Source organism: Dermacentor variabilis, chromosome 5 (genome assembly GCF_050947875.1).
Source record: "Dermacentor variabilis isolate Ectoservices chromosome 5, ASM5094787v1, whole genome shotgun sequence".
NCBI classification, from domain to species: Eukaryota; Metazoa; Arthropoda; class Arachnida; order Ixodida; family Ixodidae; genus Dermacentor; species Dermacentor variabilis.
The window spans coordinates 139,892,953-139,907,095 of NC_134572.1; the positions used below are offsets into that span (position 1 = coordinate 139,892,953).

Genomic DNA, 14,143 nt, shown 5'->3' on the forward strand with positions numbered 1-14,143 from the left:
TTGCGAAATCGCTTCGTGGGTGTCGTCTTGTGTGAAGTTCGCTTGGTGCTGTGGTCTAGGCATACTTGCAAGTTTCCATTGAAATTGTAAAGAACGTTGTTTATTCTCGCACTGGGCCTTGTGCGTGTGTTCGTGCTGAAAACGTAGCTTCGCAGCCGATCGAATGTGCAGTATGCGTATCAGGTTGTCTTCGTTGCGCTTGTTTCCGTCCCTGGACTCACCGCCGAAGGCGTAGGGGTAAAGGACTTGTGCTGTCGCGCAACCTAGTTGCGGAAATGGAGTTGGGCAATATCTTGCGTAAGCCCTCGCAACGTCGAGTTGTGAAGAAAGCCCGGAGGAGGAGGACAGGAGAGTTGTCCGTTCGTCTGGCTTATTCACTTGCATTGAGAATAATCGCGACTAGTTTCTGCACATTCTTTGATTAGCGAATGTGTGCTTGTCATTCTGTTGCTGATTTATCAAAGAAATAAGCAACTGAAGAACAGCAGCAGCGTTGTAAATACTTGGTTATAGCGCCTCATTCACATGAGGCGTAAGCATATTTTATGCATTATGGTATAAATATTTATGTGCATTTATGTCCATTAAGTATTTATTTTTGCTCCTTTGGCATCGACAAACTTCCGGTGCATTTGCAGATGTGCTATATTTTTCTGGAAGATTGTTCTGTTCTTGACGTTTTCAATATGTAAGTAAGGGTGTGTCTTTTTTTTGCTCGGAAACTTCTCTGTTTTCTCTTTGACGGAGCTCCTTCCAGTGCGGACATTTATCTGAACCATATAAGTAACACAAAAAAGGTATCATGCGAGAGTTCTGTAAGGTGACGAGAAAAGGCTATGTGAGAAGTGTAATAATGATATACTATGCCGAGTGTGCACTTATATTCTTTGAAAGTGTGCCCTGCGGTCACGGCACTGTAGGCGTAAAACGGCGTACGAGGCTATTTAAAGATATAGTGCCTGTTGGCAATCTTCAAGCATTCATAACTATGCTATAGGAGTGTGTACATCGTTTTGAAGACAGCGTAAAGCAGAGTGAGCCGTGCGAACCGATCAGGTGTAATGCATTAGTCGCATACAAATAGTCTCGTCACCAGGGAGTAAATATCCAAGAAACTGCGCGTGAGTAATTACTCAAGAAATTATTGTGCGGGAACAATCACACATAATATAAACCTGAGCGAATAGCCCAAACGAACGATTGAGCGAGCGAACGTACGAATAGAGAACAACAGCGACGTGCGAAGCAGTTGCGACGCCAGTCACATTGAAGACCATGAATATCTACAAGAATGGGGAAAAAGGAAATTAGAAAGGAAAATCTGTACAACACAACGGGCAGTGACTTGCTATTTCAGACAGGAGCTGTTTGCCTATGGACATAGACATACCGGAGCAAATGTTCGCAAAAGGATGAGGCATGTGGCTGCTGCACCGCGAATCCAGATATCACTGAGCACATCCAGTAGAGGAATGCGAGAGGATTCACCCATTGAGACGCGTAGGTAAAGTATTCCTACCAGAAACGCTTGGACATTAAGTGGACGGAAGACAAATCCTTGTTGGCCCTGGAAGCACTATAGTGCCAACAATCCGGTCCAAAAGTGCGGCAAGCTGTACATGAATAACCACTACAAGAAATGTATCTTTGTTTCAGTGGAATGCCAACAGTCTTCGAAGGAAGCGTGCTGAATTTCGTAAACTGGTTGTGCAAAAAACCTTTCCCATACTTTGCATTCAAGAGGCGGGAATCAGTGACGACTTTCGCCTCTCGAATTATGTGGTATATAAGGCCTCCGGTCAAGGTACTGTTAGCACAGTGGTCCTGTGCGTCAGAAAGGGCTTGCCATCTTGTGAAATGCACTCCAGTGATGCACACTTTCCGTAATCCTTCGCACGTAACGTATCCTTTGTGGAACTGTGCATAACAGTGATTAATCTATATGTACAACCTTCAAATCGTACTTCAGTAGAAGTGCTAGTGGATATCTTCAAAATAGCTCATTCTAATGTATTTATATGCGGAGACTTCAATGCACACAACGTTATCTCGGCAGTGACCACTGTGATGAACGTGGTAATGCTATTGAGGGCGCCGTAAGTAAATGCAACTTGACTACTTTAAATGATGGATCACCAACATTTCTTCGTGGGTATAATTATTCAAGCTGGGGCGCTATAGCGTAAAACTATTCCAAACTTTTCTATTCCAATTCTGCTATCAGCGCTCCACGATTGGTCAAAAACTTTTTTCGACCACCCCCTCTTAACTTGTCTGTCACGCCACGTCACGAAAACCGCGATACCTCCCCATCTGATAGGATGTGTGCGCACTGATTATGCATGATTTCACAGAAAAAAAGAACAGTTATTTCTGATTCGACGCCTTTTCGCCATTAGCCTCAGGCTGTTGGTCAAAAGTTTTCGGTCTGCACCCACTTCACCTGCCTATCACGCGACGTCACAAAACCGCTAAAGCTCACCGCGTCAAAGTGACGTGTACGCATTAAAGATGCATTAATATGCCGAACAAAACTCAATTTTCTTCTGAATAGCCGCAGGCTGCCCCGTTCTGAAAGGAATAAACGATGGCTGCCGCCGATCGCTCAGGCGCTGGCTACTCGCACCTGCCGGAGAGCATGGGTGTATTTGCGCATAATAAAACTTTTTGCGTGGCGGTGTAAAGTTTTCGAGCATTTTCGGCAAGTTTACCACCTCACTCTGCCAACTCTTCTTTGCTGAGGGTCCGTTTTAGCGTCATTGTTAAGCTTCCGTTGCATGCCGACACGATTTTCGACCAGCCACCGCAAGCTAAGTAAGGGAAAGCCGACCACTCGCAGACGCCGCCACCACCCTCTTCATCCAGTTATCGATTTTCAGTGCGCTGGCTCTGCCCCATCGAATCCCTCTCCCCTTGACCATTCTCCTCGCCTCGTGTCAGCCAATTAGATACGACAAGCCGTTCAGCGTAGGCAATGTTATTCGTTTTCCAAGCAAACAAAAGTTGCTTTTCAGTGGGCTAGCGAGAAAGTCTATTAACATTATAGAAAAAAAGAAAAAGAAGGACTGCCTTTAGGTGAACGTCTACACTTCAACATCAGGCGAAAGAATTACAATGTTATTTGTTATTGTGCACCGCAAATATTTTGTGACAGCTAGGACCAGCTGTTCGGGGAGGGTAATTTAAATCTAGACGCAACTGCATAGCCATAGCATAGAACTCGGTGCTCCTCGTAGTAGTTACCGCATTAGGATCCAGCATGACAAAGGAGGAGTTCCTGCAAAACAGCTGTGATTGCTTCAGCGGTGACTATAACAAAGGCGTCGCGTCACCGGATAAGTGAAATGGTTTAAAACGGATTTTTCACTTCAGTTACTTCAGCGTACAAGTTGGCAAGCGCTTTCACAGGTGACGGTAAGCCACTACTATTGAGTACACTCCACTCGGAAGATTACTGGAAATATTCATTTTTGCAAAGCAATACTTCACATGAGCGCAACATGATTTTCGGTAGCGCCGCTGCAGCAGAAATCAACGTTTCCTATCGCAGCCTTGTACCTGACACCAAAGGCCCTATAATGTAAAACAATTCCAATATGTTTCTATTCCAATCTCCTGACGTCAAATTTGCGTAACCACCAACGCAAGCACCGGGCGGTCACCCGCAGGGTTGTCTGAACAGACCAATCAAACGCTCTCCTCGCTCATAGGAGGTCAATTTTGTTTGCTTGAAGAACGAATAACGTTGCCTAAACTGAGCGGCTTGTCGTATCTAATTGGCTGACAAAAGGAGAGGAGAACACTCAAGTGGAGAGCGATTCACTGGGGCAGAGCCAGTGCACTGAATATCGATAACCGGATGAAGAGGGGGCGATTGGTGCGCTTTCCCTTAATTATCTTGAGGTGGCTGGTCGAAAATTGCGGCGGCATGCAACGGAAGCTCAAGAATGACGCTAAAACGGACCCTCAGCAAAGAAGAGTTGGCAGAATGAGGGGGTAAACATGCCGAAAGTGCTCGAAAACGTTACACTGCAACGCAAGAAGTTTATTATACGCAAATACCCCCATGCTCTCCGGCAGGTGCGAGTAGCCAGCGTCGGAGCGATCGGCGGCAGCCATCTTTTATACCTTTCGGAACGGGGCAGCCTGCGGCTATTCCGAAGAAAATTCAGTTTTATTCGGCATAATAATGCATCTTTATCGCGTACACGTAACTTTGACGCGGTGAGTTCTTGCGATTTTGTGACGTCGCCTAACAGGCAGGTGAAGTGGGTGCAGCACGAAAACTTTTTACCAATCGCCGAGGGCTAATGGCGAAAAGGGGTCGAATCAGAAATAACTGTTTTTCTTTTTTCTGTCAAATCATGCATTATCAGTCGGTACACATCATATCAGATGGGGAGGTATCGCGGTTTTTGTGACGTCGCGTGACAGACAGGTGAAGTGGGGGTGGTCGAAAAAAGTATTTGACCAATCGTGGAGGGCTGATAGCAGAATTGGAATAGAAAAGTTTGGAATAGCTTTACGTTATAGCGCCCCAACATAAATAATAGGCTTTAAACGGCTTGCGTACACAAATTTTGGAACACAAGACATAGTTAAAACCGAAAAGAAACTGACACGAGCAACTGAAAAAAAAAAAACCTCCGGAGAAATTTTATTCATCCATCCCAACTGTGCTTGCTCAAGGTTGGAGTAAGACAGAGGTTGGTGTTCACACCTTCTTTTCTTTTTCTCCGTCGCATAAGCTAGAGATGGATGTTTTCTGAAACGGACAAAAAGAAAAGGGCATGTTGTTGCACACTGAACACAGCACGAGCGACTCGAATGTAAACAATACCTATTCACCCCTACGTCCACAGGAAGATGGTCAAATTACTTATGCCTGCTACCCTGCATATGTATATCAGGTATTATGAGGAAAGGAAAGCAAAAGGAAAAGGAAAGAACAAATCTAAGACAAACAAAACAAAAACGCTGAATTCAATGTTAGAAACCAAGCCATAACATCCGCATAACTCCTTGTGTTATATTCACTGAGCTGTGCAGGTGGTTCTACCTGATTTTATATTATTTAATGTTTCCGCAATTTAACCCCACGAATTCCACTTTCTTTCCGTTGGCCGTATTTCTATCTAACTTAAGTACAGTTTACATGGGACCCGCCGTGGTTGCTTAGCGGCTATGGTGTTCGGATGTTGAGCACGTGGTCGTGGGATGGAGTATCGGCCACGGCGGCTGCATATCGATGGCGGCGACATGCCAAAACATCGGTGTACTTACATCTACATGCTCGTTAGAGAACACCAGGTGCTCTAAATTATTCCGGAATCCTCCACTACAGCGTGCCTCATAATCAGATCATGGTTTTAGCTCGTAAAACCTCATAATTTAATTTTAAATTAGTTTACATGGTCACTGCGGTACTGCGGCGAAGGTGTTTACAAAGAAAACACATGACACTCGGTATTGTCGCATTATTATGGTCGCTACAAAGCATGAATCAGTGATGAATATCTTCTGTGTTGTCCTTGGAGCAGTTTGCATTTAACTATACGTAGTCTCTGGTATTGCAGAACTGAAATAGGCTGCCAGCTAAACTTTAGACTGGGGTGTATACTTACACTTCTTCTCGCGGAGAAGAGCACCGTACTGGAAGGGCGAGCCAAGACCGTAGTCGAAGTTGAGACGGTAGCCGAGGAGACCGCGGCCATAACCGTAGTGGCCAACACCGTAGCCGAGGGTGCCAACGCTATAGCCGTAGACTGGGGCAGCGTGGTAGGCAGCGACAGCTGGGGCAGCTTGAGCAACGGTGGCGACAGAAGGGGCATGGTGGACGGTGGTGGTTGCGACAGGAGGTGGAGCGGCGTAGGTGGCCACTGGAGCAGCGACAGTGGTGGCGACTGGGACGTCAGAAACGGCGGCGAAAGTTGGGGCGTGGTAAGCGGTGGCCACCTTGGTCACCGCTGGAGCAGCGGCGTTTGTGGCGACAGCTGGGGTAGCGTGGGCGACGTGGGCCACAGCTGTGGCGCAGTCAGCGTAGTCAAGCACATATCTGAAGTCGCGGTAGCCAAGACCATAGCCCAACCCGCCATAGTGAAGACCGTCACCAGGGCCCTAGCCGCCATAGCCGCCGTAGGCCAGGTCATAGCTGAGGCCATAGCCGGTGAAGCCAGCAATAGCGCTGGTGGCGAGCGCCAAGAGGACGCAAGCATGGATCTGCGTAGACATGCGCGTTTGTTTTCATGCGGCTTGGTAACTTCTAAACGTTGAATACGAAGCAGATTACTGCTGATATTGTGGACTGGCATTTAGGCACTGAAGCATTGCTCATTTTCTAGCGCGTTTATTAAGCGTACGCGCTCAATAAGCGAACAGAAGGTAGCCTTCTATATGTTCTCCTCATTTTGAGTTCTCAGAAATTTAATAATACGGATAGTGTGGCCGCTCTCAAGCTTAAGTGTACGCTGGTAGTGAACAACACACCAAGAAATATTCTTTTTGGTCCTTTTTACAGGTAGGTTTTAGTAGCGCTCGTTAAATAATAAGTAGAAATACCATGTTTTCCTGACTATAGTCCGTGAATTGTACAAGTTTGAAGGTTTAAACTTAGTAGAGTGCACACCATACGCGATTTTATTTCTTAGGATCACTGGTGCGCTTGGTGATAACAAGTCGAAACTGCGCCTTCGAACTTTTCCTATGCTAAATTACGCAGCAAAATTACCTCCGCAATGGTCCTCGCCACGGATGAGCAATATCTCCAGCTCATTCCGGCAGCTCGGGGTAGTGTATGGGTTTATGAAATATACATAGTAAAATATGAAACACGGCGACGATTTGCAAAGGAATGCTGTGCCTTCGAGGCATTGTTGAAGCTTGTGTAGTCGAATGTGGGCTTGAACTACAGATTCTGAAGACGATGAAGGCTTAGCTGCTCGTCAAATTCGATATGCTAGACTTGATGCTTCTTGTCGCTGCCCTGGTGAGAGTTATTATGACGTGTTTTAGTATCGACTCCAGTATAACATCGAAAAAGGGGCCCATGCTTTTATTTACTGGCTGACAATATACGTTCTGCTCATTTGCTGTTTTCTAGTCGCAGACAAAACAAAATATGCCATTTCTGTCAAAGCTCTGTCCTGCGTGCGTTAGAAAGCGTGGGGACCATTTAAGAACTACTTTCTACTTTAGGCCTAAATTTTTCGGTATATATAATCTTAGTAACTGCTTGTGCGCATTAGGCATATATATATATATATATATATATATATATACATGTGTGTGTGTGTGTGTGTGTGTGTGTGTGTGTAAAGTATTGTAATCATATTAGTTGAGTGAGTAAAAGCCGTGTTCAACATTATTTCGGGGCATTGCTATAATATTTTGCGAGACACAGTTGTATCTGAGTCAGTCGTTCAATACTGCTTCCGCAACGGATAGATGTCGACGACAATATGGCTTACCATGGTGACCTCAGAGCAGGTGTGGAGCCAACTGCAATATGCGCTCGGTTCTGGAGCCCTCATATACCAAAAATCTTCCTCTAACGCTGTGGACACGCGGTGAGCTCAGTTACAAGATTAGTAAATGATGCGAAAAATTTCACTCACGTTTGTATTCCGCACGTCTTCCTAGGAGACCAAAGCCGAAGTGTAGTGATGCTGTCTACGTGTGTTGAACTGGAATTAATGCCGCGCCCTAACCTTGACAAGGACATTTCTGAAGGTCTTCAGGTAAGGAAGTGAGAATAAAATGAGACGTGCTGTGCGGTGCATGGCGTAGTGGCGGGTGGGGTATATTTGTGGGTATATATGCGTGGTCGCATGTGCGACGAATGCAAATACGTAACAACGGACATACGTATGAGGATATCCAAAGCAATATGGCACCGAGTTTACAAAAAAACGGACTATTCTACGTCCTAAAGTATAGAGTACGGTTAAGAAACCGGCACTAATTTTTGCTGCGTCACTGACATTCAGTTATGACATAAAAATCAATAACGTACTGGTTGTTCTAATCATCAAATTGTTAATTTGACGACTGTAGAGATTCGTAATAGACGTGAAAAAATAAATCGTGCAAAACAAAATGCACGTTGCATGCTTACATTTTTTTTCAGCAAGTAGAGATACCCTGCAACTTATTCACTCGTCGGTTAATGCCGCTGTCACCACTCTCGCTCATCCACTATCGCTTCGCATGTCACCAAAAAGCCGTTCACCACTTACATGCCCATATTTCTGCGGAAATGAGTTCACTTTTCGTCCAAATGGCAAAAGATTGGAACAAGTTACCCGTAGATGCTGTAAACAATGCCGAACTTGATAAATTTAAAGCGGTTCCAGCTGACATTATTAAATAGTGTTATGCACTGCTCTCTCTGTCTCTAGGTTGTGACATGCTGCATTGAAATCTTTTTATGTATACATCAAGAGAACTAACATATTGACACGTGTACTTATTTGTCTTTATCGGGCGACATGTCTCACCGTCTAACAAATGTTATCGTACAGCGCAGGACGCGCCTGCATGTATCGGAAGCTTCTGGAATGTTATCGATGCCTCCATCCGCTGTCTGTGACAGAACTTTGTGTAATCTAATCGCATGTGTGCGCGACGCGAATAATGTAGAACTTTGTAGAAGGCATGCGAGCCCCAGGGATTACTCTGGAACATTCGACGATTGATGTATAAAAGCGGACGCGCTTGACCCGCTGATCAGATTTTCGACGATCGCCGACCGTGTTCGCCGCTATCCTTGTGATATAAGTGTAGCCTGTCTTGTGGGCACAGGTTCGCCCAATAAAAGTTAGTTTTGTCGTTCACAGTATTGCTACTGTGTACTTCAACGTCACCACCACGTGACAATATTTTATAATGCGCTAAATATTATACATGTCCACATTTATTTATTTTACTGCTAGATGTATTGCATTTACTACTTGTTTGCATTTGTTGTTCATAGTCATTTTGCATTCTTGTATTTAACGTTTCCTTCCTGTTGTTTGTTTCCATCAACCGTTAACCACTCCTCATATAAAACCGCACAACAAGGGTATTTTGAGGTACCATAAATAAATAAAAGAAATAATATTTGTACTCCCACCGACTTTGGCCACTGTGAGTGGGTATTTCAATGTCAAATAGGCGCATCGGGCGTCTGTGCTGAGTGCAATAGGGTTCGAAACCAACTGTAAGACCAACTTGGGAATGTGGCACATGTGATGAGTCACGCTAAGTGAAATTCTTTGATACGAATTTCGAGCACGGGGCATCAATCACTTGGCAGCTGTACCACTTTTGCAACGAACCTGACCTCAACTTGAGGCTCCGGATATGTGCTACTAGGTATGCCAACTCTTCAATGAATCTTTTCGGAGGCCAACTTCACTAATTGAGTATGTACCACGCCTTATGCGGCGCACTTCAATAAAAAAAAAATTCTCCATTGCTGGGGGGAATCGAACTAGCGCCACGCGCAGACTTCGCGGCATCGCCGCTAGATGCCGCAGAATACGCAGTGGTATGCAGGAGACAGGATCCCGGCTGCGGAGTTAACGTTTAAATGCGAGAGTTTAGGTAGAAGGCGTTGATGAGCAACCTTCTCAAACGCGTTCCCAAAATCTAAAGAGTCGACAGGCGCGTTAACGTCGAGGCTGGAGCTGATATCGTTAATGAACAGGGCTAGTTTGGTAGAGCATGAGCTATCTTTTATGAATCCATGTTGGCAGGGGTGAAAAAATTTACAGGTATTAGAAATTTCATGATTTGTGCATAAATTGTGTGCTCCAATATTTTTGAAGGGACATTTGTGATCGATATCGGGCGATAGTTTTTTGCGGGATCATTTAGGACGATTTTTGTACATAGGAACTATTTTGCCAACCATCCAGTCATGAAGTACAATGCCAGTCACAAAGGATTGCCGTGAAACGATGGATAAAAGAGCAACGGAAATGTATTTTTTAATTTTTTTTACCATCTTTGCATTGATGCAATCGATTCCATTTGACGATGTTAGTTTTAGGCGCTCGATTATTTTTATTATTCCGTTAGTTTCGAATGTTAAGTCAGGCATGTCATGGTGATCAGTGTAGGGTTAATCTGGGAGATCGCCTACGGGCACCTCGGTAAACACTTGACAGACGCTAGAGTTTAATATTTCAGTGACGTCATGGTTTCACATTGGAAAGCTGAGGTCATCACAGAATGATATAGGCGGACAAGGTTTAGGGTTGATGACTTGCCCGAATTGTTTACTTTTGTGTCGTGGCATAGCCGGTAATGGTGGACGATATGAAGGAACGTTTAGTTGTGGCGGCAAGAGAGTCGAATTTCTTTTCAATGATGTAATACTTACTCCATGCGGAAAGTGTGTTAGATTGTTTTGCCGAACGAAATAGTCTTTTCTTCTTGTTTTTTCTTAGTCGCTTTAACTCGTTGTTAAACCACGCTGAAGCTGGACTTTCTGTTACGGTGAAGATGAGCACGTATAAACAAACAAATTCTTTTATTTTTGTACAGAGACAAGTTCGACTCGACTGAACGCTGAGAAAAATCAAAAGAAAAGTCGTTTAACCTAATTACCATAATTACCTTTACCATAAAGTGTCAACATCTTTCTTTTCTTTTTTATACGTGTTGGATCACAAGAATATGTACCGTTAAGTACTGCGTGATCATTTTGGCCAATTAAGTGCTTGAGTGGTGGAATGTGTTCGGAATGAGTTATGAGGGCGATGTCTAGTAGGCTGGGTGAACGAGCGCTTTCTCTTGTAGTCTTCATGACAAGTTACGAAAAGTTAAAAGTGAGGCATGCATTAATTAAATCGCTTTTGATGGCGCGTTTCGAAGCAGTGAGTACGAGATCGTCCCACTTTATTGAGGGAAAATTGAAATCGCCCAGCAGGAGTACCACTGAGCGGGGTTTCAATACAGGCAGAGAACGTAGCGCATCATGGAACTGGTTGACGAAGGAACAGTCAGCGCCCGGGAGGCCGGTAACAGGTGCCGATATTCAGGGGTTTGTGGAAAACTTGCGAACGTGTGAAAATGCCTTCTAGAATGCTATGGTTAACAAGTTGATAGTAGCGTAAGTTATGGTGAGTTGCAGTTAGGACGCCACTGCCTCACCTGTTAATGCGGACGTGCCGAGAGATGTCGAAGCCTGGTAAGCAAGAAGCAATTTCGGTATCGTTACCGGAAGGACGCAACAATGTTTGAGTTAGCGCAGTTATTTTGCTTTCTGTAGTGTCAATTAGGTTACGCAGGGAATCAAGGTTCGGTAGAATACTGCGAATATTACTCTAAAGGAAAGGCATAGAGTTGGGTTGTTTTCTTTCACGAGGGACGACCTCCAGCTACTGGTGAGTATAGTAACAAATTCCTGAGAAGCGTGGTTGTACAAGAACGTCGAAATTCAAATTCTTAGCTTGTTGTTACGTAGCTTGAAGGGTTTGCCCTGTGCTCTTGGGAACTCGAGTGGTTGCATATGGGCCATCCGAGTTGCCGGAGAATAGTTTTCTCGCACTTTATAGAAGAGTCTCTAAGTTTGAAATGTTCAACTTTGACGACGATAAGCCTATCCTTATTTAAATGGAAGACCCAAGCCGATGTGCCCGTTCAATATCTGCTAGCCGCACGCGAATCTCGAGCTTGTCAGTGCAGAGTTTGGTTGCTAGATTTTCCGAATGTTCCCATGTCTCCTGAGTCTAGACATCAAGGCCAACGAATACGAATTTTAACCGGCGTGCCCTCTCTTCGCAATCATCTAGTCTTGCGGTTAACCTAGCGATTTTCGACGCGCTCTCTTCGGAGAGGGTCAGAACATTAGTTGCTCGTTCTTTCATGGTTCGGATGGATGAGCAATCGTCTTCAATTTTAGGGAGCCTTTAGTGATCTCGCCGAAACGTTTATCGTGTTTCTAAAACTAAGAACGGACGGATTTCGCTTCATCAGGAAGAGTTATTTGGACACATCTGATTTCTTGCAGAGCTGACATGGCATTATTGGAAGTTTGTGTAGTGGCTGCGCGGTTGTTAGGTCCCGGCTTTTCTTTTACTTCTCCTATAACAGTATTAGTACCTGTAGTAAAACATGAGTACATTCAGATGCAATAGCGATGCAAAAGCGTGGGCTTAGCAACACTAGTAATGCGTAGTACCATGTTCACGGCGCATATAGTGAACAGTTTCTTTTACCTGCATGTACGCGAAGAGTTGCGGATAGGGCTGCCCCATAATTTGCTTGCCGCTAGATTCAGTGAGGGTTGACAAAGGTGTGCTCGGCTTGATGTGGCGCTTCCACGATGCTAATTTTGATCTGGCAGATGGTGGCTCGAAACACAGCAGTGAAACTGTAGCAAGTTGATGCTGTAGCAAGTTGTACGGGTGCAAGTCAGCGCCGACGACGCGTGGAATAGTGCTGGGAGGAGGCCAGGGTTGGACGAACGCGATTCCGTGCCGAAACACGAAGAGTGGCAGGTACGGCAGTCCCATAGGTGGCCCGCGGCTAGGCCTATTCTATATATAGATATATCTATATAAATAGCATATCTGTAGATAGATAGATAGAAAGAAAGAAAGATAGATAGATAGATAGATAGATAGATAGATAGATAGATAGATAGATAGATAGATAGATAGATAGATAGATAGATAGAAAGATGGATGAATGGATGGATGGATAGATAGATAGATAGATAGATAGATAGATAGATAGATAGATGGATAGATAGATAGATGGACAGATAGATAGATGGACAGATAGATAGATGGACAGATAGATAGATAGATAGATAGATAGATAGATAGATAGATAGATAGATAGATAGATAGATAGATAGATAGATAGATAGATAGATAGATAGATAGGTGGCCACTACGTCCTTAACGATTCAGTTGCATCATGTCACTCATTGTGAGAGACTTGGCACCGGAAAATCGACTTCCAAAAGACTGTTTCTATGTCATTTAATAAACAATCTTCCCCTCTTATTTTACTTATTTCTTTTATGGTTATCTTCTAGAATATGTGTCGCAGTATAAATACCCTTGGTCTTATATTGTCGAAGGATCTATCTTGGTCACATCACAGTAAACAGATGCTTCATCGCGCCGTGAGAAAACTAGCATTCCTGCAACTTAGTCTACGTGCGGCCCCTCTTAACACATGTCTTCTCACTAATAAAACACTGACTCGTCGAATACTGAACGGCTATACACATAGATATGGCTCTGTCGTATGGAACCCGCACAAAAATGTGGTATGGACAACATTGAGCCTGCCCAGATAAATTCTGTGCACTTCATTTTTCGTCGCAACGATAAGCATTGTTCACCTAGTTCCCGCCTTTACAATCTTCAGCTTGCCACTCTCTCTTTCAGTCGTGACGTCGAATCTTTGAAGTTTTTTTGCAAGCTCTGATTAACTCTCCGCGATTTCATCTACTTAGCAGCTACATCACACCCGCTAAAACTACATGTACCCGACAACACCACGATTTCAATATGTCTGCTTCTCATCACTGCACCGATACGTTTAAATACAGTGTTTTTTATCGGCGCTATAGAACCGCGGAATGCTTTACGCGGTCATGTTCGATCTTCATCCTTATGCTGAATTCCTCGTGTGTACTGTTAACCACTGATCATTTATTGCATCTTGTTTTGTTTTATGTTTGTCTTTTTCCTTCTTTGCAATCTCTTTATTTTCTGCTGCCCATTCGTGCGATAGCCCTTCGGATATTCAGTACAGTGAAATAAATAAATAAATAAATAAATAAATAAATGAACGAATGAATGAATGAATGAATGAATGAATGAATGAATGAATGAATGAATGAATGAATGAATGAATGAACGAACGTGTAGATTGTCCCTGTAAAGTGCGTGACGTACCCTAAGAATGCTACTCAAGTTAAAAATACAATGTGACCGCGCATCCTTGTGCATGGTATAAAAGGGCAATCACAAACACTCAGAGGAAAGCGAGAGAAAGAGCAAGACTTTTATGATCGGGCAAGGCGAGGGTTAGGATCTCTGTGTTAGTTTGGGCCCCCAGTCCAGGGCGACAGCGAGAATGAAAAACATATTCATCGCCGGCTCGCCGTTCAGAGCGGGGCATTTTCTTGATTTCG

At 44.1% G+C, this 14,143-nt stretch overlaps 2 protein-coding genes across 2 annotated transcripts in view; both read right to left on the bottom strand.

Annotated features, from left to right (window-relative positions):
• LOC142583652 (uncharacterized) overlaps nucleotides 1–1,492 on the bottom strand; it is a 36,521-nt gene extending 35,029 nt beyond the window's left edge. Inside the window, exon 1 of the mRNA XM_075694144.1 lies at nucleotides 1,391–1,492. Coding sequence (XP_075550259.1) covers nucleotides 1,391–1,492 — 102 coding nt within the window. The remainder of the gene's footprint in view (nucleotides 1–1,390) is intronic.
• Nucleotides 1,493–5,595: 4,103 nt separating this feature from the next.
• The window catches only part of LOC142583653 (uncharacterized), a 59,154-nt gene continuing 50,606 nt past the window's right edge, over nucleotides 5,596–14,143 (bottom strand). Inside the window, exon 5 of the mRNA XM_075694145.1 lies at nucleotides 5,596–6,023. Within this exon, the coding sequence (XP_075550260.1) occupies nucleotides 5,596–6,023 (428 nt within the window). The remainder of the gene's footprint in view (nucleotides 6,024–14,143) is intronic.